Source organism: Centroberyx affinis, unplaced genomic scaffold (assembly GCF_046629955.1).
Source record: "Centroberyx affinis isolate AG114_WGS23_722 - 3 ecotype Tasmania unplaced genomic scaffold, CSIRO-AGI_Caff_v1 ptg004862l_1, whole genome shotgun sequence".
Taxonomy (NCBI): Eukaryota; Metazoa; Chordata; class Actinopteri; order Beryciformes; family Berycidae; genus Centroberyx; species Centroberyx affinis.
The window spans coordinates 16,303-42,934 of record NW_027282378.1 but is presented as its reverse complement, the minus strand read 5'-3'; the positions used below and the strand labels follow the sequence as shown (position 1 = coordinate 42,934).

The 26,632-nt window shown below is 41.8% G+C and overlaps 2 protein-coding genes across 2 annotated transcripts in view; one reads left to right on the top strand and one right to left on the bottom strand.

Annotated features, from left to right (window-relative positions):
* Positions 1–26,632, bottom strand: part of LOC139666197 (contactin-associated protein-like 2) — a gene marked incomplete at its 3' end in the record, with an annotated part of 58,514 nt that overhangs the window by 18,599 nt on the left and 13,283 nt on the right. The window contains exons 6-8 of the mRNA XM_071545328.1: positions 23,481–23,624; positions 21,680–21,941; positions 2,203–2,352 (exon numbers count right to left, since the gene is read on the bottom strand). Coding sequence (XP_071401429.1) covers positions 2,203–2,352; positions 21,680–21,941; positions 23,481–23,624 — 556 coding nt within the window. The remainder of the gene's footprint in view (positions 1–2,202; positions 2,353–21,679; positions 21,942–23,480; positions 23,625–26,632) is intronic.
* On the top strand, positions 10,186–13,877 carry LOC139666198 (collagen alpha-1(X) chain-like). Its single transcript, XM_071545329.1, has 5 exons — positions 10,186–10,468; positions 11,218–11,343; positions 12,610–12,672; positions 13,364–13,492; positions 13,600–13,877. The coding sequence occupies exons 1-5, from the start codon at positions 10,186–10,188 to the stop codon at positions 13,875–13,877; spliced, it is 879 nt and encodes a 292-aa protein (XP_071401430.1).

The window sequence follows — 26,632 nt, the reverse complement described above, 5'->3', positions numbered from 1 at the left end:
GTGGCTTGTACAGTAATTTTGTATATGTGTTTGTATGTATGCATGCATGGTGTCATGAGTATAATGTGTACATGTGTGCATGCATGTATGTATGTGAATATAGACATGTGAATGTGTGTGTGTGTGTGTTGTTTCTGCTGACGTGCAGGTGTTGCCCCTGGGACTGTAATTCTCATTATCATCCTTCCCTCTCTATCTCCATCATGGCCCAGTTAAGAGATAAAAATATGAGATGATGAATTAGGAGTCAAGCTAGCTGACAGCGGAGGAAAGCCTCCCGTTAAAGCTAGCTTCCTCTCTTCCTCCCTCGTGTCTTGCTCTCGCTCATTCACCCGCCATCTTTCACATTTGCTTGCTTAAAAACACTGCTCCGCTCATTCGCTGTTTTCATTTCTCTCTCTCTCTGCTGTGCTCATAACATTGCTCACTTGTTCCTTCCCGCATCTTCTATCCGTCTTCCCCTCTGTCTCTCTCTTCCTCTCTCTCTCTCTCTCTCTCCTGCCCTCTTCAAGGGGTAAAGACATTACAGAGCTCCTCTCCTCTCAGCCACTATTGATTCACAACTCGGCTTACCAAAATCAATAAATCACCAATTGGATCAAAATGGAGACTTGAGGGTGAGAAAGAGGAGGAGAGGAAAGAGAAATGAGAAAAGAGAGGCTGGGAGGAGGGAGAGAGGAATAGATATTTATGCGACAGGAGGAGGTTGGGGTGGCAGGGAGATGGCGGTTGGTGAATGGACTCGATTTCCTGTTGAATGAAAACATCCTAGTTTCCAAAAAAAATCTACTTGATGAAATAGATGAAAGAGACTTATTTTCCTCACTGATATCACATTTTAAAATAACACAGCGGGTTTTGAATGTTTTTTAGGAGCTCCAGAGTGGCGGGACGCAGACAGCATATCAAGGCCATGTGAAGTTGGATTTCATAAATAAAGGAGTAAAGAAAAAGATCAAATTTGACCTGAGGGTGTTTTTACACAATAAGAACAAAATAATGTGCGTGTGTGTGGGTTCTCTGATCCTTATTTTTTGACGTGGAAATGGTTTCTGATAGAGGACAGAGGAGATTGTGCATGGATGGAGAGAGTGAAGGAGAGGCCTGATGGAGCTATAAGAGCCCACACTATCTCTCTCAGTTACTGTAATTCCATACAGGTGCCACACTCCCAACTCTCTCTCTCTCTCTCTCTCTCTCTCTCACACACACACACACACACACACACACACTTAGATACGGACCATCTTCCAACAGACGGACAGTGGTGTCTGGCATCATTAACCTGGCGTCTTCCTAATTCAGACAGATTGTGTGGCTGCCGTGTGTGTGTGTGTGTTCACGTCTGTGTGTGTGTGTTTCTGCGGTCTATGTTGTGTCTAGACCCTTGCTAAGTGAGCAACTTCCTAAACTCTGGCCACTGGGATATGGATTTCTAGTGAGACAAATGATCTGCAGACATATTTATCCTGCTAATAGCACACACGCGTGCACACACACACACACACACAGGGCCCAGACCTCCTCTGCTGCTACAGTTCAAATCAGTAGTCCTTGGGGCTGTTTCATCGCGTAACTTTTGGCTCCTCCAATTCCCTAAAATATATATTTATACGATAACTTTTTGTAGGAATTCTTTGTCAGCTGCTGTTGATGAAAACCTTGTACCTTCAAAAAGTCAACCTTTCAGGAGAGTGAAACAAGAACTCTCAAGTAAAACCGGATCAATGGACATGCATTTTTTATAGGTTTCATGGGTCCTGGGCTCATTTAACTTACTTACGGAATAAAATGCCACGTAAACAGCTACAATAAATAAAGTAAGTGAAAAATAAGGAAAAATAAGTGAAAACATCCACTGAAAATTGGATATGCATCACAATAAAAAATCTTCGCGAATTCGCGAGAAAAGAACAAGAGGGCCAGAAAGACTGAACCAGACTTAGACCAAAACTCTGGGATACAGTATGTATCAGACCTAAACCTGCTATTTTTTTTTTTTTACATTTTCATATTTTTCACGAGAACCTGTTGTTCACTTCCTAGATGGGTGGTGCTGGTACGGAGAGTATTGGTTTGACCCGTCCCTTATCCCCTAGATGAATGGTAGTTCTGGTGGAGAGGGGTGTGTTGGTTTGACCTGTCCTACACCTCTTAAATGGGTGGTGACATGGGGTGTTGTTGGCTTCACATTGCCCTTACCTCCCAGGTGATAGGTTCCTCCCGTGGTGATGGTGAGGGGCGAGGTGGTGCGCACAGCGGATGCCTCATCGCCATCTATCGTCAGCATAGCAAAGTTCTCCTTGGCCACCAAACGTACCGAGTGCCACTGGCCGTCGTTGAGGCCCGAACCTGGAGGAGGAGGAAATAGAAAAGTCATCAGAAAACACACCGACACACACCACTGTCTTTGTTATCTCTGATATTTGGTATCAGGCATTCAGGTCCAAAACGTATATACAGTATGCTGCAGAAGAGTAATGCTCCTTAGCAAGTACGATGCTTGAGTTTGACTGACTCCTGGAAAAGAAGTACTTCCAATGTGACTCCAATAATTTAAGTTGACTGACTCTTGTAAAAGAAATAATTTCAATATGACTCACAAAATTGACTTCTACAAAAAAGTACTTTGAATGTGAGTCTAATAAAAATGCAGCGGCACACACATTCATAGATCCGAGGACTATGAAAATTGAATTAATTACGAAGAAAGAAATGCAAAGAGATCCAACACATCATGTGATGACTGTAGCTGCTGATTTGATGTTTAGGTAAACACAAAAAATGCAAGGCTGACTCAGCATGCTGGGTATAGATGAACTCTATTATAGGAAGTAAAACTATTCTGGACTATAGGGAAGAGGGCACATGAAACAGGAGCAGGACATGAAAATAACTTTTGGGTCAGCTGGCCAAACTGGCAAGTGGATCCGCATTTTCATCAGCCAATTAGTGTCTTTGTACCCAAAGTACTTACTGTATTAGAACTGAAAAGACTGGTTGAAAGACTGATTGTGAAAAGGTAGAATTGACTTATTTACCAGACATGGGCAATGTGCCGGAAATTGGATGGCAGCTAGTGCTAATTTCAAGGACCTGCATGGGATTCAGGGAGCATGACGAATGGGTGACTCATCATGGGTGAGTGGGGTGTGGGTGGTGGAGGTGAGAAGCAAAGTTTCTGTCTGTCATGTCTGGCTATCTCTCTCTGTTTGCTTTGTACCTTTTCGTGCATGTTTTTTTTTTTCTCAACAGTGATTGTACTCCTGTTTCTTTGTTTTTCTTTTTTTGCTCATGTTTTTCTTTCTCTTATGCCTCCATCTCTGCGAGGAAATGTGGATTCAGACAGCGAGGGGGAAATGCTCAGCTGGGGATCATCGACCCCTCTCGGCCTCATTTCTTCTCATGTGTACGTGCGTTCTCATATGTATGCCAACGCTCCCTAATCCGTCTTCAGATCTCCTTTTTCCTGTCTCTCTCCATTTCTCCATCCTTTTCCAAGCTGAGTGCAGCGGAGTAGCTTCCAGTCCCAAGGCCCCCGTGTCTCAACTTCATTAACTGTGGAAGAACCCTGTTTGCGTCTGAGTGCCAGTGTGTGTGTGTGTTCTCTATCTGTGCATGGAAGCTTTGTGCGCTCTGTGTGTGTATGTCAGTAATGTTTTGTGTTGTGGGCATGTGTGCATGTGTGCATGTGTGTGTGCATGTAAGTTTTGTGCTCTCTTTCTCTCTCTCTATGTCTGTCTCTCTCCTTGTAGCTGTGCTCCATTAAATATGAGTGATGTTTGGGAAAGGGACATTACTACCAGAGCCGAGAGAGAAGCCAGCTCACTCTCATCACCCTCTCCTCTATACATCACCTCTCACTGACACCAATCTCTATTCATCCTTCCTTCCCTCTCCCTTCCTCCCTCCTCCCTCCCTGTGCCTTTCTTTTCCATCACTGTCTTCATTTCTTCCTCAGTATTTCTTTTCTCGTTTCCCTTTGTTCCTCCCGTCTTATTGTTTCTCTTTCTCCTTTCCCCCCCCCTCCTATCTCTACTCTCCGGTCGTGTGACCATCTGCTGTGGTGTCGCTCTTTTCAATTTGGCTCAGCTCTGCGCTTCGCTGGCTGTGTGACCGTAACCTGTCGATAGCGAGGACACTGTAGTGAAAGTTCAAGGTGCGGTCACGTGCGAATCGGTCTCAGCCGGGCGCTGTACTCATGCATCTGCCTGCAAGTCGATACACATGCACATTAACGTGCAATATGTGCCAATACACTTGACTTTGTGTGTGTGTGTGTGTGTGTGGTATAGTTTTCACATGTCTTCAATGGCTACTAGACCCACCAGCCCTTTTACATTGTGGGTTTCTTCCCAGCATACATTTGGAGACCAGAGCTTTCATGTCTGCAGGGGGTCTACTCTAATTAATCACCATCAGCAGGGTGACCGTGTGTGTGTGTGTGTGTGTGTATGTGTGTGTGTGTGTGCCCGGAGAAACTAACAGCCAAGATGACCACCTGCTGAGGGGTGTGATCGCTGTGGCCCTGCTCGGGGCGATCCTACTTAAATACACACAAACACACACAACACACACAACACACACACAATAATATAGGCTTGTGAATATGATTATGCATAAAATGTTCATCTATTTCAGGCCATAACATTGCGTAGGATTGAATTTTCCTTGATCTTGAGAACTCATGAACTGAAAACAGCTAAAAACAACAGGAAACATCTTGGGAAATTATAGGATAATGTCTGCTTTTGCAGAATAACAACCAAAAAGTCAATTTTGGTGTAAACCCACTTTAATGTGCTCCTTCACTGATAATCACATTTCTGAGCGAATGACGGATCCAATGCAGGGAGTGTATATTGGGTTGATGTAATTACTATCAAGCGCTCTGCTCCATCCCTTCCCTCTCTATAACCTCTTGAATGTAATGGAAAATAGACACTGTGTAACCTTGTGTCCCCTCATCTGTTTTACATCACCTGCAATAGCTTTGAATGATGAGCTTATCAGTGATGGCAGTGTTATTGAGTCCGCACACACACACAAAAACAGACACAAGTGCCTGCAGAAAGACAAGCACACATACACACACACAATCTCTCACACACTACACATGTTGTACAGACTCTCTCCCTCTCTGTCTGTCACACACACACACCAACACTTGCACAGACACAAACTCAAACACGCACATGCCAGCTAGCTGTCTTCTACAGACAAACAGAACACAGATAATGAAGGAGAGTTGAGGAAGGGAAAGGAGAACCATTCAGATTTGAGTAGATAAGACTTTATTTCATTGCTGCCTTTGGAGTTGTCATTCATATGCAGGAGCCTGATAACAAAGTGATTGGCGGACCAGTCACACTTTGTTCTGTTTTCAGTGAAACAAAAAAAAAATGGTGAAGAAATTGCACTGCGGGTGCACTTGTGTCATTTTACACCCCTACTTTGAAATGGCTGCTGCGTGTAGCCTACAGTTAGAAACCTTTCTTAACATGAGACTTATTAACTTCATAGACCAACGAAACCAGGTCTGTTTGTGAAAGTGAGGAAGATGAGACATCGCCCACATGGTAACAGCCACCTGAAAGTGGCTGAACAGCAAAAGGAGGCAACGCCAGTGAAACTGCCTTTGTTGAGGAGCTTTACAAGTTAACAGCAACAGGTTAATGTTCAACAAATGAAAATCCTAAAGTTTATGGCTCCTTTGGCTGCTTGTTAAAGTTGGATGCTTCCGAGTAAACATAGTTACACATCTATCGGACGAACATTTTCACATATGAAGATACATATGTTTTGATTTCATGTTGAAAAAGATATGTTTTTTAAGGTTTAGGTTTCATACTATTGAAAGCTACTGAGCATTTGTATATCATTAATAACTGTTGTGGCATTTTGTTAATCTGTTACATTAAACTGTTGGACTGAATTCGACTGCCCACTGCACAGCATTGGATGTAGGAACTGTAGGCTACTGTAACCTTTAGCAGTTTCTAGGCTAACCCAGTTGTTCATTTGGACTTGTTAACCTGTCTATTAGCCACTTGGGCTATTTGTTTGAATTAATCTATGCAGATGAAATGGCATACAGTGATTCTGTCACCGCCACCCTAAGTGGCCACCTACATAAAAACAGAAACATGTATTTTTATCCAAATCAATCTCATAAAATTCTTCTCTTAAAAGTCACCAAAACTATGCAATATAAACAGCTCTGGATACTTTGATCCACCTACACAAATATGGTCAGGGACCGCCTTCCTCTCTCAACTTTGTTCCAGACACATGATAAGCGTTATCTTTTACCACTGGAACACATACCTGCGGTCGCTCTGATACTTTTTGCCAGGAGTAAATGTACGTGATAAATAATTTGATTTCATTTGATTTCTGAGGAGTATTTCTGAAGAGCTGAGGTTTCACAATGAGGCCTACTCTGCTGGTGCTGCTGTTCTGTCTGTCTGGGACATGGGCTCAAGGAGACTGCGGGGGTGTTGACGAAGGTTTACCTGAGGGAGAGGGGAGAGGGCCGACGCACAAACAGACGAGCGGCCAGACTAGCAATGATATGTGGGCAGAGCTGAGAGCTCTGAGAGACATGGTGGTGGAGCAGAGAGTGGAGCTGAGGATCGCAAAGGCTGAGCTGCACACCCAGAAAGACAAAGTGACTGATCTGGAGAAAGAGAACTCAGGTAAAGGAAAGATTTTACATGCTGTTTACACTAAACCTGAGTGAGGTTAATCTAATCATTACTTCAGGTAAATGAAAAGGAAACAGTCATAAAATCATCATTATAAAAAAGTTGAGTGCTCAGTTCTGTTGGCTGAGTCACAATCAAAGCCATTGTAAAATACCTGATAAACGCACACCTGAGACCACACTGCAGTTAAATATTAATGTGGTAACCAAAAATTACCACTCATATGGATGTGTTTCTTAGCAACCATTGGATTTAGTTGTAACAATTATATTGCCTAGTGGATGAATAACTTTTAATTATTATTAGGGCCATTTTGTATTTTCCACCATTTTGTGACTATATTTCAGATTTCAAAATATTATTGATTATATATTTAGAGATAGCTTTACTTATACAGTAAGTCATTGCTCCTTAGCTTCCCTGATATTCAGTGCTGGCTTCCAGACTGACAGCCACTGAAACAAGATGACAGCAATTAGAGAGGAGCTGGGCGCTACCAAGACTGAACTGCAGCTCCAGAAGAACAAGGTGGAAGAGACTGAGAGACAGAACGCTGGTTGGTAATACAAAACAAGCATTTGGTAATTTTAGAAAAGCTTAGAAGAGCGATTGAGAAATCTTTGGCTTCCATACTTGTAGTACAAGCAGCAGAAGTGTCAGCCCTGGTTTCCAGAGTGACAGCCAGTGAGAAGGAGGTGCAGGAGCAGAAGAAGGCGTGACAGCTCTGGGAGAGGAGCTGAGTGCCACTAAGACTGAACTGCAGCTCCAGAAGAGCAAGGATGGAAGAGCTCAAGACAGAGATTGCAGGTAATTCATTGCAAATGAGAGAACAAAAATACATAGTGGTTTCTTTATGTTCATTGTCTTATGTCAACATTTTAACATTTAACTGTAGACTGACTACTGTAGAAGGGTACAATTATCTAAATATAACTGACTGAGTATCATGTTTAATTTAATCAAAATCTTACAGTTTACTGTCTTATCCTTGAAACCTGACTAGTTGTTCAAATTCCTGGCTCTGTTTTGTGTCTCATATATGCTTCATTCTGCGTTTACAGACAGACCAAAGCTGGCTTTCTCTGCTGGATTGACCAATTCAGGAAAGGTTGGACCTTTCAATACTGAAACCTCCATTGATCTACAGTAAAGTCTTCACGAATATTGGCCAGGCCTACAGCTCAATTACAAGGTACGACCACTCGCATCAGAAATATTGTCTGAGAGTCAGACCAAGATGACCTGCTCTCTGTTTTTTCTCTATTGCAGGTATTTTCACAGCACAGTAAAAGGAGTCTACTACTTCAGATTCACTGCCTTCCACAACCGCAAGGGACAATGGATGGCGGTAAATTCTACCATAATGGCCAGAGAATTTGCACAATTCTGAGGTAGCTGACGAGGGTCATTCTTCCATATCTAATGCTTTAATACTACAGCTGGAGCAGGGAGGTGTGGTCTCTATGCGTCTCCAGCCAAACTGTGCGCTTTATGATGATTCCAGTACGCTAAACACCTTCAGTGGTTTCCTGCTTTTCCCTATGTGAGAGAAGCACCCTTGATGCTTTTTGTCTGAAAGAATTGTCAAATGTCAATGTGACTTTCAGGTATATGTTGACATCTTCACTAAACAATAAAGCACATTTGTATTGTATTGTAACACAGGTATTTCTTTTTCTCCCACTCCATCAAAACCTCGTGACAGGAACTTCTCCCCCCCACACTGCTACATAATGATTAAAATGTATACATTAGTTATCATTTCAGAAATAAAATGTATCTTCCTACCACAGTGCAAAATTAACGTGAATACTTGAGATTTACGTGAGATTTTATGTGAGATTTACGTGAGATTTTAACATAAAAAAGAACAAGAATGCAAATCCAAAGGAACTCATTTGAGTGTGCAGGAAATGGACTGCAAACAAACAAAACAACAAACCAAAAACAACAGCAGACTAACAGTAGCCTCAAGGTTAAAGAGGTCTGCAAGGGACCCAAAGTTAAGTGCTGAGAACCACTAGACTGACTGGGAAACTACAGCAGGTGAATAGAAGAAGTGGTGCTCTCCTTTCCCTGCAGCCTCAAGCAAGGCCCTTCACCCCCTGTGATCCAGTGGAGCTGCAAGTGATTTGTTTTGGGTTTCTTTTTCTACTGTGCAGCTCCCTAGGTGTGAATACATTTAATTTTCTTAGCATGTAACAGTTCAAGAGTATGTACATAAAATTTGCACCCATTTGTCTATTACTACATTTCATGTACACAATATTCTAATTATTGCCCTTGCTTACTTTACCTTAACTTAATTTGATCAAGCAACTAACATACATAGCAGAAAAAGGTTCAATGTTTCAAGCTGCAACTACTGATTAAATACACAAACACTTGCTCACCTAAAAGGCTACTGTCCTAAATGGCTCTGTCATAAACTGCAGTCATACTGCTCCCTGGTTTTGCTGCTCTAAAATAACTTTCCCACAATTTATCCAGATGTGAGACTCCAGGCATGAAGGCTTGATGTAAACAAAGAATATGCCCATAAAAATGCTGGGTAAGTGCCATAACTTGAAAACTGAAAACTCCAGTGAACAGGCTTAGTTGGAGTATGGTGTTCAAGGAGTATGTCCAGTACTTCATATGGCTTATTCACTGCATCACTGTTCCATATAGTATATGACCTTAATCCAAGCAACCTAATTAGATTAGTAAAACAAGTAATTATACAATAGTTGTCACAGGTTTAGGATTGTAACAGCCCATGTTTAGAGGCATAAATCCACGTTAATAAGGCTAGACTTTCGAAGAGGAAGGGTTTCTGGTGTACAGTTGGCTGCTGACCAATCAAAAGGGAAAGATGGAACCATCTGTTTTTACCATTTAAATGGTAATGAATGATGGAAAAACAGAAAGGTCCTATTCAATATGATTTTATTATTTCACTTATCAATCGGTGCTGTTGAAGCCTCCAGTGAGCACTGACCACTGACCCTTTCCCTATCTCACTCTCTCTCACACACAAACACACACACACACAAAGAAACAAAGGCAAACATGCATTTACACATGCACTGGCACACATAGGTGCCACACAGGTAACACCAGATATCACCCTACCACATGATACAGCCCACCTCCTACCAATCGCACAGAAGTACAGAGTGTCAAAGTGCACAAAGTTATACATAGATACTCAGACAGCAGACGAGTCATTTTTAACCTAAGAGCGTTTGACTTCATAGATTGCCTAGTTAAAGTTTAGTGGCAAACAAAACACAATTTATTTGATAGAGTGACCTCCAACCCAAAAGCAGATGCGGCTCTCCCACAGTCTTTGCCAGAAGATCTAGTCCAAAATTATGGCAAATTCTCACACATTCTTTCACTGTGTTCATTGGTTAGACTTAAAGAGGGAGGAGAGTCTCTCCCTCTTTATATCTACCAACACACTGCAAAATTTGTGACAAGGTGAGATTTCAGAATGAGGGGTGCTGTAGCTCTGCTGGTGTTCAGTCTGTTGTGTCTGTCTGGGGCATGGGCTCAGGCAGAGAGTGGAAAGGTCAAAGAAAGTGCAGTTGAGGGAAAATGGTTCCGGCCGATGCACAAACAGACAAATGGGCAGACCAACACCACCCCTGATATCTGGGCTGAGCTGAAGGAGTTGAGGAACATGGCAATGGAGCAGAAGGTGGAGCTGACTGTCACCAAGACTGAACTGCAGTGCCAGAAAGACAAAGTGGCTGATCTGCAGAGAGAGAACGCAGGTAAAGAAAATATGTTATATCTGATGATGGAGTTGGCTTAAAGACAACCATCTCATATTGGATCAATGTGTTTATAGTGCTTTATTTGATTCACTCAGTTTGCATTGGGGCATGTTTAAAACTAGTTGGGTACATGATAAAAAGCTTGACAGGGAGAGACCCCAAAACCCCCCCTCAAAGATTAGGCATAAAACAAGGATTTGTCAATCAAAGGACAAACCATGATGTTTCTCCAGTAGAACAGACATTACATTTTACCATAAACCGACATCTCAACCGTACCGTAGACTCCTATAGTAAGTATCAAAAAAAAAAAAAAAAATTGTTGTAGGTTGCTAGTGATGGGAATTGAAATTAAAATATTTTTTTCCTTCGCTTTTTCCACTGGTGAGTGTTAAAGGGTTAATTGTCACATGCACTGTCAGACCTTGTGTTTAGTTGTGCTCCGTTTCTAACTCAGTGTCACCATAGTAACAGGTCAGGAAGTCATCCTTTCTTCAAAGAGCTTCTCATCACATGGAAACCTGAGAGTACAGTGAAATTGAGCGCTATACTGAATTAAGTTTTAGGTTAGCTTGCCTTGTTACCTCAGAGTTGTCATGACCAATGTTGACCAGTAATAAAAAAAAAAAAAAAAAAAAAAAAAAACAGCACCTGCAGACAGATATGTGATAGTGTAAATGGGTGGGATAATCAATATGAATATTCCACCCAATAAGTTCATATAATCGGCTAACTTGTAATTTCAGCTCTGGCTTCCAGAGTGACAACCAGTGAGAAGGAGGTGGAGAAGCAGAAACCGGAGCTGAGTGTCACTAAGACTGAACTTCAGCTCCAGACGAACAAGATGGAAAAGATGGAGACAGAGAATGCAGGTAACAGTCAGCTATATCAAAACAGAAGATTAATTTGAAAATTTTAAATGTTCATGATTACATTTAACTTTGTTTTTTACGTATTCATGAGCCCGACTAGCCAGCCTATCCTCAACAAGTGATTCCTGAAGTAACTCAACTCTGGGAATCAACTTCTTCTTAGCGTTAACAAGTCAATATTTTGTATCTGGACTGACTATTTTGATATTTCTTTTTCCTCCATATTAGCCCTTGACGCCAGAGTGACAGCCTGTGAGAGTGGAAATGCAGTTTAAGATTTAACCAGTCAACCAAATGGAAGAATTACCCTGCTTTTTTAACATATTAATATTAGGTTAATGGTTAATGACAGAGCAAATCTGCCAATGTGTTGAGGTTATAATCTGCCATAATGTTAAGGTTGAAGTTTCCATATACAGCACCAGTCTATTGTCCTATGGCCTATGTGAGTCATACAGTACATGCATGGACAAAAGCCAGAAAATGCATCTACGTAGATGTGCTATCTGGATAATGAACAATCCGAACACACTCTTGCATTTACACCTGGTATTTATATGGGTCCTCGTTGTGATCAGATCTCAGTTTTTGCATGTAGGATACAAAGCAGGTGAGTAGCTGGAGAGACAGCAAGTCTGTCTATTGTCAACAAAAACAAACATGGCAGCTGTAGGGTCACCAGAGGTCATGTTACTATACAGCCCCAACTTACTTTTCCTTTGCTGCAGAAGGAATCGTCTTCTACCGCTCTCTAGTAGGAAAGTTCTACTTCTCTTTGGCATTGCGGCCAGCCCCTCGCCCGCTCTTGCTTTGCCATCTGCTGCTTTACATCTTCATATGTTGGTCAATTTCTATAGCAACTGTCCAGTGTCATCCCACACTGCTATCAAACATTGAGTTTCTTGCTGGGGAGGCTGGAGGAGAATTGTCCATTTCTGGTATGTTAGGCTGGCGGGCCGGTAGAGAGCAGAGCCTGTGGTGATGACATTTCTACCCACAGTTTCTGCCAGCTGTAAATTGGGTCCCTCTTCCCTAACTAAGATATCTCCCTATGGTCGAGTGCAAACTGCCCTCTGAGGCACAGCATTTCTTGATTATCTAATGATCTGTCTTAAAGATATTTTAGAATTCTTATTTAATCCATACAAGTACTGAATGAGTACAATGACAGAATTGACATGGCATGGTTCAAATATTTGATATTTGCTGAATATACATGACCTATACTGTAAAATGTAAAAAACATGATGCCTTCTCTATTCACAGCCTTGCAAGCCAGACTTAGTGCCAGTGAGAAAGAGGTGGAAGAGCTGAAGCAAGAGAATGCAGGTAACTATAAAAAATTAGAAAAAATTTGGCACTATAGCAATTGTTCTTGTCTAGAACATGGTCATATGTCGCTCAAGTATGATATTTAACATTTCTAATAAAGTTTGAAAAATGCTTTGTCTTGATATTGTTTTTGTCCCACATTCAAAGCTCCTTAGTTACATAGTTTATTACTGTCAAGCAGCAGTGACAGTGATTTGACTTGCTATGCTCAAATAAATCACAGTTGAATATATGATGGCTGACTTCAAAGGATGCAGCTTAATTTTATATCAGTCTGCAATCTATTGTATGTCTTGCACTGTCCCTTTATACTGTATGTAAGTTCCAGTTGTTGATGTGAGTATATGCTGTGTATTGTTGTATTGTAATTTGTCGATACCTCTCTGCAGCACTGTCACACAAATCCCTATTCATTAACTGTATTTGACACTTAAAATGAGTCTGACTGATCAATGACATAGATCGATGACTTGAGCAAGAGTCTTGAAAATAGGCCAATGTCCATTCTAAGAAAATTATGGATTGTGCTTGAATAATTTCATTTTATTTTTATTTTATTTTACTCCACTCCAAAATACTTACTTACATACCCACAACAAACATACTCAGTTTTATGAATATACAACAAAATGCAGCTTAATATGAACTCTTTAAGATTTTCATTTGTTTTCCTTCTTTGTGTTTACAGATAGACCTAAGGTAGCTTTCTCTGCAGGTCTAACTGATGCAGGACCAATAGGACCCTTCAATATTGAAATCACATTGATCTACAGTAAAGTCCTCACCAACATTGGTCAGGCCTACAACCCAAATACAGGTACTAACCACACATTTACATATACTGAATGCAACACTCCTCAGGATGTCCTTAGTAGCGCTAATGATGAACTCACAGCACTGACCTCCTCTGGATTTTCTCCTCAGGCATCTTCACAGCCCCGGTCAGAGGAGTCTACTACTTCAGATTCACTGCTTTTGAACACCGTAATACACAGTGGCTGGGTGTAAACCTTCACCACAATGATCGTAGAGTTATGCATGTTTCTGAGGGAGCTAATGGTTATACATCCGTATCTAGTGCTCTCACCCTAGAACTGGCAGTGGGGGATGTGGTCTACATGCGTGTTTCCGCAAACAATGCCATCTATGATGATGTTCATAATCGCTCGAGCTTCAGTGGCTTCCTGCTCTTCCCTTTGTGAGGGCAGCAGCTGTGCTGCCTGTGATTTAAAATAATTCATAACATGCTGCTATGACAATTTAGATGTATCAGTTGACCATCTTCACCTTTCAGTAAAAGAAATTGCTAACACTAATATCTGTTTTCAATTCAATGGCATTGTGGTACTACTGGCACATTCTGATAGCCCAGCCACCTATCTGACTTTTTCACTCTTCCTCTGAGGTAAAGCGTATGCTGACTGAATTATTGCATCCAAATTTAATGTCAAAAGAAGGGCATCTACTTTAAATTCGCTTTAAAATATTTCAGCTTTGTGAACACCAAGTGAAATAAAATGGTAAATAGACTGCCTGCAAAATGAGGATTCTAATGAAGGACTTGACAATTGAAATGTTATGTTTTTAAGCTTGATAAAGTTGGCTGTGCGTGTCCGATCTGTTGAAGTCATGACTGTATCTGTCTAGACGAGGCATGGAGGGGATCAGTGGTATCAGAGAGTGGAAAGCGAGCGCCTCAGGTTCAAGACCGTCTGGCTCCCTACCAAGCTAGACCTAGAGACATCCTGCTGGTTTCAGAGCCAGTGTGTGTGTGTGTTTATCTGTTTATGTGTGAGTGTGCGCGCATTGTATTTCCATTGATTTCAGCCATATTTGCCTCAGGGATCAATGATGGATAAAAGACAGTCAGCGTCTGACTGATCCAATTTTGAGGGAGAGAGAGTGAGAGAGAGAGTGAGAGTGAGAGTGAGAGAGAGAGAGAGATGGAGTGAGATTAGGTAAATAAATAAATACAATTAAAACTTGGAAGATGAGTGAAGGAATACAGAAGAGGTAGGGAGAGTGAAAGAGGGGAGAGAAAAACTGTAAAAAAGGAAGGGATGAAGGTCAGATTGAGTTCAAAAGCCAGTCTAGTTCCAATGATCCACTTCATTTTAGTTGAGTTTGAACCTTTTTCTCTTCTAGCCACAGAAAATTGAGCACTGAGAGAGAAAAAATAACAGCAAAGCTTTATGCCTACACAAAAGCCAACGTTAATGCATTTTGCAGAGTGAAAATATGTGTAAGTGTGTGTGTGTGCGCATACGTGTGTGTGTAAGCCAATTTGTATTTTGTATTTGTAATAATGCTCTATTCGCAAAGGGCCAAATGAAGTGAAATTGCTATAGCTTGTTAAACCTTTAATCAGTATTAATTGATAACGGTAAAACCAAGAGTAAGAGACAAAGTAATGTTTTGTCAGACTTCTCGGGATCTTAACCAAAGCCAGTAAAAGGCTGACTATGCCATAATCTATTAAAGACACCATGAAATGGTAATGTGGGCTCAGTTAGTGATGAGTTCCTCTGATAAAAAGGAAAATATGGGTGGGAGGATGCTCGGCGAATGCTGACCAAAATCTCAGCAACAGATTACATGCTTAAGAAAATAAAAGATAAGAAATTATCATCATATCATACAGTAAGGTAGCCTCATCAGAATTTACTAGGCAGAGTGAAGAATAATGATTGTGGGCTGTTTTGTGTGCAAATGTCCCTGATTTTTGTGACTATTTGACTTTATCATCTCCTTGGAGAACATAGGAATGTCACAATATAATTTCTGTAACCTCACTATTCTGCCCCTCTCCTTTCCTCTCCTCTCCCTACCTTTCCTTTCCACTCCTTCCCTCTCCTCTTCTTTCTGCTATCTCCTCTCCTTTCCTCCCCTTTCTGCTCTCTCCTTTCCTTTGATTTCCTCTCGTCTCCTCACCTCTCCTTTCCTTTCCTTTCCTTTCCTTTCCTTTCCTCTCCTCTCCCCACATTCTGTTTCCCCCTGTTTCTGTCTTGGTCCTATTACATATTGATCCTGTATGTATAAATTAATTTTGTCTGCTATAAATTTATGGGGCCCTCTGGCTCTCATGAATTTCTCCTCCCCGTCTCCTCTGCTCCTAAATATTTGGTCCTCAGAGGCAGTTTCAAGAGCTTTGCACGTCCTCACAGATGGCAATATGCCAACCGCGCGAAGCCCAAGAATACCACATTATACCTCGCCTACACACACACGCACACACACAAACACAAATATACACACACGGAAACAGGAACACACACAGACAGATACACACGTGCACACACACACACCCAGGGGAATGAGACAATATAACATTATAATCAGGGGTGGCTGTAGTGTGTTTTTCCCTCAAATCTGTGCCTGAGGCCTTTCCATTATTGTAATGCCTTATGCTTCCCATTCTGACTGTGCGAGTAACTGTGTGTGTGTGTCTGTGTGTGTGTGTGTGTGTGTGAGTGTGTGATAGTAATTCTGCATCTCGGAGGAACTGATGTTATTACTGCTAGCTGGGTTGATAGGCACGCGCCCACACACACACACACACACACACACACACACAGCATTAACATAGCAAAACATCTCCGCTTTAGAACTGGTTGAATCAAACGATTTATGCTGCCTGTGGCTTTGTCCTATTTTGCCTTGAGCCTCACTTTTTTTGACGGAGAAAGGTTTTGGGGGATGAGACGTTTCCCCAGTGCTATCAAACAGGGTAATTTACAGGAAAAAAGGAAGAAAAGAATAAATGAGAGTATGAGAGAGAGAGAGAGAGAGAGAGAGAGAGAGAGAGCAGAGAGAGAGAGAGGAGAGAGAGAGAGAGAGAGAGAGAGAGAGAGCACGCAGGAGAGCAAAGCAAATTAAAGAGATACTCATGTGTGACAACTACCTGTTTTTTGTAAAGAAAGAAAAAAACAAATAATAATAAAACAGTGGTATTGATACTAATATGCAGCATGAAGAGCAAGATATAAAAACAATAGTGAACGGTGAAGATAAAATAGAAAAAGGAAGCAATAATGACAGGAAAAATACATATGGTGTTTGTGTTTAGATACTGGACTGAATGGTGACAGGGAGTACAATTCGTTGGAGTGGTGATTAACCGTTTTATTTTCCTCTGGGAACAAGCGCTTCTAAATTTACCTCGCTTCAATCCTCAACTTCATTTAAGTCTATCCTGCCTGCCTATTGCTTGTCATTGTCAAGTAGCGGACAAGGGTGTAGGTGTGGAGAGCTCTATTTCATTTTTCTCACATTTTCTTTCAGTTATCAAGATTAATTATCATTACCTACATCTCTTTTGGCATCAATAACCACACAAGGGTACATTTGCAAAATGAAGGAAAAAAAACAAGCATATGTCAATATTTTGCTGCGTGAAAATCTCTTTGGAAATTCGATTTCTCTATCTCTGCAAAGGCGGTGAAAACAGTGAGCATTGTTTCCATGGAAACAATGTTAGTGCTCGATAGTTCGATAATTAATAGAGAGGGTGATTAGGGAATAGCATCCTCCACACACACACACACACACACACACACACACACAGACACACACGCACACACACACACACACACACACACACACACAGGTAGAAGAAGGACATTTCCAATAACGCAGGCTTTGGTTTATTGGACCAAACTATCATTTCATGGTAGGTAATGTGGATAATATGGGTTTGATTGATATTTGGCCACATCAAAACATGCTTTGGTCTGCTGTACAGACATCAAGGCAACACTTTGCTGCCCCTGCTGTAACAAAGCTATTTTATAATTCTGACAAATGAGTGATGAGAGAGAGAGAGAGGGAGAGAGAGAGGGGGCGAGAGAGAGAGCGAGAGAGAGAGAGAGTTGGAGAGTTAATGAGTAAGTAAAAGGAAAGTGATGGGAAAATTAGATCAGAGTCCCCTCAGGATTCACAACTAAGTACCCTCTATTAACACACACACCCACCACACACACATATACACACACCATTTAGAAGACACCCATAGTCTTATCTAGAGCCTTCTCTCAGCGGCCTCATCTTCTCCTTCTCCCTCTATCTCTCTGCGTGAGTGGAGGAAGTGGGTGAAATGATAGAAGTTCTCTCTCCATGGGAGAGGAGAGTGTGTTTACGTGGGTCAGGAACAGCCACAGGGCAATCTCTCTCTCTCTCGCTCTCCCTCTCACACACACACACACACACACACACACACACAAAAACACACATAATAAGACATACCAGACACACGGTTTGGGTTTGTCTGAATATTTGTGTGTGTGCATGGGTGGATTTGTTTGTGTGTGTGTGTGTGTGTGTGTGTGTGTGTGTGTGTGTGTGTGTGTGTTTGTGTATGTGTGTGTGTGTGTGTGTGTGTGTGCGTGCGTGTGCCTAGTGGCAACCAAGATCAAAACGGTCCCTCTGTCTCCAATCAGAATAGGCCGTTAACTTTAATGACCTGGTGCCCCCAGGGTTACCGTGGCGATAGAGAATGAGGTTATGAAGAGATATTCAGGTCATTGGCCACTAGGAGAGATATGGAGCCTTTCCTCATTACATCCCTCCCTCCCTCCACTTCTTCTCCCCTCCTCTGCCTTTTCTCTCTGTTTTGCTCTGTCTGACATCACCCGGCCGGGTTTGGAAGAGAATCCTTTTTGGGAATTACAAATGCCGGTAATTGGTGAACAATGCTCATAAGCAGTGACTGGGGTCTTCATTAAGCAAACAACAACTATATAAAAAAAACAATTATTATTAAAAATCATATTTTCAGAAAAGCATTAATTTGTGCTTTTTGTCCCTTAAAAGACTCTACCTTCATATAATTAAGCAATATTACACGAGAGGGTGTGCGTTACCGTCATTATTGTCACGACAGTGATGCGGCGCCTCGGTCCGTAAGCATCACTGAAGTGATGCATGTATTTTTAAGCTAGTAGCGCCGTGTCACCGACTCACCGGCACAGCTGATGGAGGATACCAGAGCGTCTGGTAACATCAAGGCTGAACAGAGTTAGCGTAGCGTTATATTTAAATATATTGTATGATAATATGGCGGAGTAATATTTAGTGATGAGCACGGCTAGGTGTGCTGTCATGCTGATTTGAGCACGTTCTAAATGTCTAGTTGACCAATCAGATCGCTTGGTCGGAACTACCTGTTGTATAATTTACATCAGCTTGATACTACTTAGTGTGATATACAGTATACTTTAAATGTATGTCATACATATTCATGTTGGCCTAAAAAGGTTGGGAAACGCTATGCTGGAAATAAAGAGGTGGGTAGTTTAGGCAGGTTTTGCCTGCTCATGAGTCTGAATAAGGTTCACCAAATAGCTGATTAACAAATTAACCCCACTGGGAAAACAAAAAAGTGTTATGTGATCTCTTTAGGAGCCTCTCTTTTCCCCGCCCTTCTCTCTCTCTCTCTCAGTCTATCTCTAATTTGTGTGTGCGTGTGTGCGCACATCTCTCAATCTCCAGTCTATTTGCCATTAAGAGGGACTAAGCTTCTCATTACAAGTCTATGGAGCTCACACTGTGACATCTATTGAAGCCAGTGTGTCTTTCTTTCTTAGAGATAGTAATAATGGAATCAAAGGACCGAACATGTGTTTGTGTGTGTGTGTGTGTGTGTGTGTGTGTGTGTATGTGTGTGTGTTTGTGTGCATGTGTATTCTAGAAATACTGATGTAATCGCAGGCTCGAGCCCAATTAGCCTAGAGGGTAACTCTGTAATAATCCCTACCCCTGGGCATAATGGCCTATTAAAGCAGCAGTGGACAGAATATATTAGTGTGTCTAAGGGAGAAGAAATAGAGAGAAAGAGAGGAAGAGAAGACAGGGAGATAGGAAAGAAAAAAGAGGCATGGGGCAGAAAAAGAGAGGAGGGAGAAAGGGAAGAATGAAGGGGAGAGAAGTGGAATGACAGGGGCCATTAAAGGATCATTCCGGTTAGTTTCAACCTGGGCCTCATTGTCCTAGTTTCCTAGAGCTGCTCTCCAACACACACACACACACACACACACACAGGACCAATGCATATTCCAACAGTTAAACCCAACATGTCCTTTCAGCACAATAGCATTCACACTGCAGGCACACGTCTTTAAACAGCTGTGTTATAGTTATAATGGTCCGGTCCAAGCAGAATATTTCAGCTTGAAAGCATTCATATGTTTTACTCCTTGGAACGCACTTGTCCAAAATCATTTGTATTCATGAATTTTAAATCAGCCATAAACAAACTGCAGCAGATATTGCTCACTTTTCATGAGTATGGTTGATTGAATTAGTGTGAATATAACTGATAATTTGGATTTTTATTACTTTGGACTGCCGACATCAGTGGATTCAATGCTATGGTTACTGCTTGTGTTGACAGACTTACATAATTTATGATGCCAGGTGAGATATATCAGAGCCTGCAAAAAAATATCCTACTTGTAGGAGGTTGATGTAATGTTTTTTTCCCAGTCGGTAGTTCGTATTTACAGTAAATCTAATATGACAAGAACGGTCAGAGTATTTGAGCGGTCTACTTGGCAAAATAAAAATAACTATAATAATAATATATAATAATAATTAAAATAACATATCTAATACAGCAATATACACAAGTTTCAGGCAATGGATAATCAGAAAATGAGATCTAGGCAGGTGCGATTGCAGTGTGAGTGTTATTGTTTTGAAAGGACGTGTTATAATCACTTTGGGTTCATCTGTGTGTATGTTGGACAGCAGGCTCCCTGCAGCTGAAGCTCTACAGTGAAGGAAGTGACTACATTCTGAACACAATCAATCGTCAAGATGGCAAAAAGAATTGAATAAAATTCCTGACTTTTTCAAGTGGAAATTTCAGAACGTGTCCTTGACTTATTGATCCATTATCAATCAATTGCTTTGATCTCAAGGTGTATCATGAACCCACACCCCAGCAGCCAGCCAGTCAGACAGGCAGGCGGCCAGGCAGCCATCCCCTCAGGGCTTTCACTTCAGAAACCCTTTACCAAACCTTATTTGTTTGGATGAAATGTCACCAAACAAGTACAGATTCTTTATACACCCATGGCACATTCACCTAATAAACTTATTTGAATGTGATCTCAGGCTCCCAAGTTGATCAGCTTCCTTCTTCTCTTCTATGGAGAATACAGTAACGTTCAGCTGTTCCAGCAACTTGACTGTTAGCAAACATATATGTATGTATGTATATATATATGTATATATATATATATCTATATATATATATATTCATGCAAACTAATAGACGAAGAAAAAGTTCTACCTTTGTGTAACATCATCAAAACTCATTTGCATGTGAATAAGATTAGTTGAAGTTATATTTTCATACATATTTACAGTAGTTAGGGTTAGGATTAGGGTTAGTTGTTTTCTTGGTTGGAGGTTGTGTATTTAGCAACTGGCAATGTGTGATGATGGTTAACGGAACATGCACGTTGCGCATTTGGCACTGCATAATGGTGCGAGGGAGACGTAGTTTTTGGTATTTTGCATTGCGTAATGGTGAAAGCATATGGCAATTTGGCAAGAAAATACTGTCATGTCAAGAATAAAGTGTAAATTTTCATGGTAGATGATCCTATTTTTCTAGTTTTGCATGTTAACGTTGTGTGTGTGTGTTTGAGAGAGAGAGAGAGAGAGAGAGAGAGAAAACTGATTGATGCTGTGCATCATTGTGTGGCAACAACAATGGGCATCATATTATTATTAGTTTTTGAGTTTGTATATAGTTGGCAAACCTATATGATATAGTTGATAAAACGTGAGAACGTGTGGATGGGCGCCATTTATAGTTTTGCCCAGGGTGCCTGATTGGCACGCGCCAGCACTGACCACACCATGACGAAGTTTCATAGCAGCCAGGTATAGAGGAGTGAAGCGTCTCACGTTGCCCTGGCTGAACTTGGTTTGAGGTAAATAACAACACATGAAATTCACATGTATGTGTTTGTGTGGACGCATCCGCTCACTGGCCTACCTGATGATATGTCAATACGGTTGTTTTTGGTCGCCCTCGTCACATTGATATGAACTGTAACCTTGCCGTCCTCGAGTGAGATCTCCAGCGTCCCGTCGTCAAGGTTACTGAAGAGGAGAAGCCCGTCGGGGTTCCAGGTACGGAACTGGAAGCCCACAGATACTGCGTTGTGATTGGCCCGACCTGGCAGCTGCAGGAAGCTGGTGGCATTGAAGAAGACCGGGAAGGTGTGGGTCTCCACACAGGAGAAGGACAGGTTGCGCTGTGTTAGAGACAGATACACAGAAAGGCACACACATAGACAGAGATTGGAAAGTCATCAGTAGGTCTTCAAAGAGAAAAGACGAAAACAAACAAATCCCTGGAATGCGGCATGCGTGTGAAGTTGTTTAATTGATTCAGGGGCCCCATTGCACTGCTGAAAATCGTGAGTTTTCGCACCAGGCTTTAAAGATAGGCCAAGAGATATATTTTCTGTAGCGCAGGTAAACAGGCCAAATGTGGCTTTGAATCCAGCCCTTGCCTGCTTACCTTCAGATGTCCCAGACCAAAGCCAGATTCAAAGCCAGAGTCTGCCTGTACACATTACAAAAATATTTCTTTGGCTCAAGCACGCTTTGAAACCACATTTGAAAACTGACATGAGTAACATGCGTATCATAGTGAGTGTGTTTACAGGCGCATTCAACGTTTACTACTGGGGATACTCACATACTGCAGTTTTGGGTTGGTTGAGTTGACTACCTGATCTGAGTCTGAGTGTGTTGTGTTGTTTGTGTGCTGGTAGAAAATAAATAGTAATGTGGACTTTTAGCACTAATTACCATTGAGCTTTCCCAACCTTGTGCTCTTAATCAAATCATTAACAAACTCACAATATTGAGCTGCCCTATTACCAACTATAGATGACTGTGGATTGTGTTTTGTGTGTGTGTGTATGCTTGTATGCATGAGTATGCATGTACAATCTAGCGGAACAGTGTTTGTATATGCATGTTTGCGTATGTGTCCGTGTGTTTGTGTTTGCCCATGCATCTGCATGTATGTGTGTGTGTGTGTGTGTGTGTGTGTGTGTGTGTGTGTGTCCTCAGCTTGAGAGCGGATCTGTTTTGATTAGGACTGAATGGCTGCGTGAGTCATCAGAGAGAATTAGAGGTGCTGCTTTAATGAACTTGATTAGTGCCTCCATTTGTTCAATCAGTTCAACAGAGACCCAAGGAGATACACTGGCTGTTTACTGCTGAGGAGTAAGAGGAGCTGGGAGAGACGAGAGCTGCAAGACTTTACAGACTATATCAAAGGTGGTTCTTTAACTGATTTTAGGGTTGGCAAAATACTTAATGTGCTGAAGTTCCATCCAGCAGTTTCAGAGCACTGTGCATTTGAAGAAGAGAAGCAAGGCATTTAATATGCTGCTTCTGGTGTTGAGATGGTTGAAAACACAAACTGTTCCCAAGTCAACCCAAGTTGCAGTGGAATTCTTTCTTTATAAGTTGTAGTGAAATGGCAGCCAGGATATCAAAGGGGAGCATGCAAACAGTGAGGCAAACACGTGGAGAGGTCAGCGATAGGTCAGTCGTATCTGATTAATTATGAATCTGTTAGACTATGCTGGTGTAGGGCAGAATTTGCCCCTACACTTAGGTCAGATATACGGTTACAGTGTGACAATAATGAGGAGGCCCTTTTGAGTGTGTCTGTGTGTGCACGCGCATGTGTGTGTGGGTGTGTTTCCAACTGTATAGAGTTTTGTGTTTGCATGTGAGTTGTGTGTGTGTGCGCGCACATGCATTTTCCTTACAAAGCTGGAGGTGTCCAGTTTCTTGCGTCGGGCCAGGTCAGTGATGTTGTCTCCATTGTAGTTGATGCTCTCCATGCAACCTTTAAAGTTCTTCCTTCCTCCACCCACTGGCTTCCCACTGTATGGCATCCCCCCGAAACTCAACTAGAGAGAGAGAAAGACAGTGAGAGAGACAGAGAGCAAAAAAGGGAGAGTGAGGTTGAGAGAGGACAGAAACAAGAGCAAGAGGAAAAAAGAGAGCAGATCAGGAAAGAGAGAGATACATAGGAACATAGAATAAAACAACTTGAAATGAACTAAAGTAAATTCCAAATATTACTTGATTAAACATTGCTTCCGTTGCATTCATTTAGCTCCTCCCCCTGCAGCTGGAAAATTGCAAACAGCTTGAAAAATGTAAAAATGATTGTTCAGCCATCTTCCCAAAAATAGTGATACCAATTGCAATTGCAGCATAATTATCCATATATCATGATAGAAATATCCAAACAAGAGCCATTGGAACTGATCCTGGAATTGGTCCAGGAGCCAAGATAGATTTCAAAACCCAAACAAGTAAACATGTCGTCCCCCACGAATGATGCAGGCAGCCCTTGGGCCAATCAGTAACAAGTAAACAAATGTTGTAGCATGTTTAAAAATGCCAGAATGGAGCAATGAAAGGCATCATTCCCTTAAGTTTAGTGAAAATCTGATCAGTGGCATCTGAGGTATTGTAGGTATAGACAGTTAAACAAACATTGTCACTCCCCCGTTAGGCCAATCAGTGTAATTTTGAAAAAGTCAGAGCTGAGCAATGACACACATCATTCCCTTTAGTTTCATCAAAATCCAATCAGTGGCTTCGGAGATATTGTGCGTGACGGACAAATGGATGAATAGACGGACAGACAGACCGGGACCCTCCCCTGGTTTCACTGTGGGGGACAATTAGCACCAACCCCCGCGTCGACAAATAATTCTTCAGGAAACACTGGTTAAGCTACAGTATCCGGTTGGCATCACAAGTTAGGACTGCAGCAATGATGAAGACAGTGCTAAGGTGACCTGGAAGAACAAGCAGGCATGGGGTCAAGGGATCAAAGGAAGGGGTTCCTTTCCTTCCTCTGGGTGCTCTGGTTTCCTCCCACAGTCCAAACACATGCAAGTCAGGTAAACTGAAGACTCTAATTTTCCCTTCGGCATGAGTGTATTAGATGTACTATATGCATATGATGTAGTACATGATCTAGCATGGTATATAGTGATGTATTATGGTATATGACAAGTATATTATATGGTATGTAAAGCCCTTTGAGACATGTTTATGATAAAAGGCTATATAAATAAACTTGTTTTGACAGGAGGTTTGAGGGAAACAGAAGTGTTGAGAGGAGAGGAGAGGAGATGGTATGTTAATAAATAGGCATCTGGTGTACTGAAGGGTGTGGAATTAATAAAAATGTAAAGCGGTTTCTTTACAGTAGTACATGTGTTCAGTTTTCTGTTTCAGACCAGCTCTGAGGGAAGCAGAGATGGCGGAGGATGGAGTGCAATTATCAGTAGATGTGTGTCTCTGTGTGTGTGTGTGTGTATACAGTATGTGTCTGTGGTGATGCTTCACTAGTCTTAATAATTACTGCCAAGGATAGACCCGGATACTCGGTCTATAGGCTTAACTGGGAGCAGAAGACACACACCCGTGCACACATGCACACAAGCGCACAGGAGGCAGACGAGATGGAGTTGGGTGGTAAGCTCTGAGTAAAAGCCGGTTGCAGTTACGCTATCTGTAGAGAGACTCAGTCAGGCAATAACACTACTGCCAATATCCCTCCAGGGTTCACCACAAATTCAACAGCTTCAGTTTAATTGGAGTGTGGTTTGTCCTGCTCCATTTCTCTGTATCCCACTTAACATTGGAACAGATCAGCCATATCAGCAATACCTGCTAAAGGTCACACACTGACACACAAACACATATCGATATGCACGTACGCGCGCACACACATGTATACTCACACATGTAAATGGTTGCACATGCACACACAGTACATACACGAACATGCATGAAAGCACACACACACACACACACACACTCAAAAGTGCATACGATACCAATTATATGTTCCAAAATCAATTTCCTACTTTAAGTATTATTAGCTGCACGCGTTGCATTCCATTACTGAGGGACATTAATTATGTGTTTTTTATGGATTAGTATTATAGCACAGTGTAAAACCAATATATAATTTCCTGTGTTGTAACAATGCACAATTCAGAGACACTGGAGACCAAGCTACCAGCAGAGATCGGAGGGTGTTGAAAAAAAAAAAAAAGAATATAAGGGAAGATAATGAAATACTATAACGACAAGAGGTTGAAGAAAAACAGCAACACAAAGAAGAGATTGAAGAAGTCGAATAAGGAGAGTAGAGGAAAATGAAGTGGTTGGAGAAGCAGAAGAAGAAGAAGAAGAAGAAGAAGAAGAAGAAGAAGAAGAAGAAGAAGAAGAAGATGATGAGGAAGCAGCAGAAGAAGCAGCAGCAGCAGAGACAACAACAGCAGCTAGTACATACTGTGCGGTAATGCAGTGCTAAAAAGATCAGCAGCATGATAATAATGGCAGCAGACAGCGGGGGAGAGGAAAGGTGTGCTATGCTATGACATTATGGCTTTGTAACAAGCACAGAGTAAAGGCAATGGAAAGGGGAGCAGGCAGGAGGTGGAAGTGAGGGGGGTAAAGCGGGAGAGGCAAGCGTCGGGCGCTTGCAAGGCTAACAGTTAATTAGTGTACCAAACTGACTCATAGTTGGCGAGAGTTGGAGGGTATAAGGCACGGATGCAGACAGCGCAGCAAGTCATTACAGAGGCAGTAGGTGCAAGTGTGAAAGAGGAACAGAGGCTGCGGTCACACTTGTCATCTTAATGCGGCTATTATTGTCCGATCACGCCGGGACGCACGGAGTGACAGGTCAGGACACAGAAACATCAGATTGTGCTCACACTGCTATCGGATCTTTAAATCCCACATATCGACACGGTCAGGCTTGCACTGTGAGCTGAATTCTGCATAGTCTAGACGCAATCCGGCCACGCTTGAGCATCCAAGCAATGTAGAGCCGTTTTCAGGTCAAGTGTGGACATACAGAGATAATGATCTGCTGAAATCT

Excerpts from the sequence above, each read along its gene's own strand:
- LOC139666198 (XM_071545329.1), top strand. The coding sequence starts at position 10,186 with ATGAGGGGTGCTGTAGCTCTGCTGGTGTTCAGTCTGTTGTGTCTGTCT. Across the intron at positions 11,344-12,609 it reads GATGGAGACAGAGAATGCAG|CCTTGCAAGCCAGACTTAGT; the intron begins GTAACAGTCAGC and ends CTCTATTCACAG. Across the intron at positions 13,493-13,599 it reads GGCCTACAACCCAAATACAG|GCATCTTCACAGCCCCGGTC; the intron begins GTACTAACCACA and ends TTTTCTCCTCAG.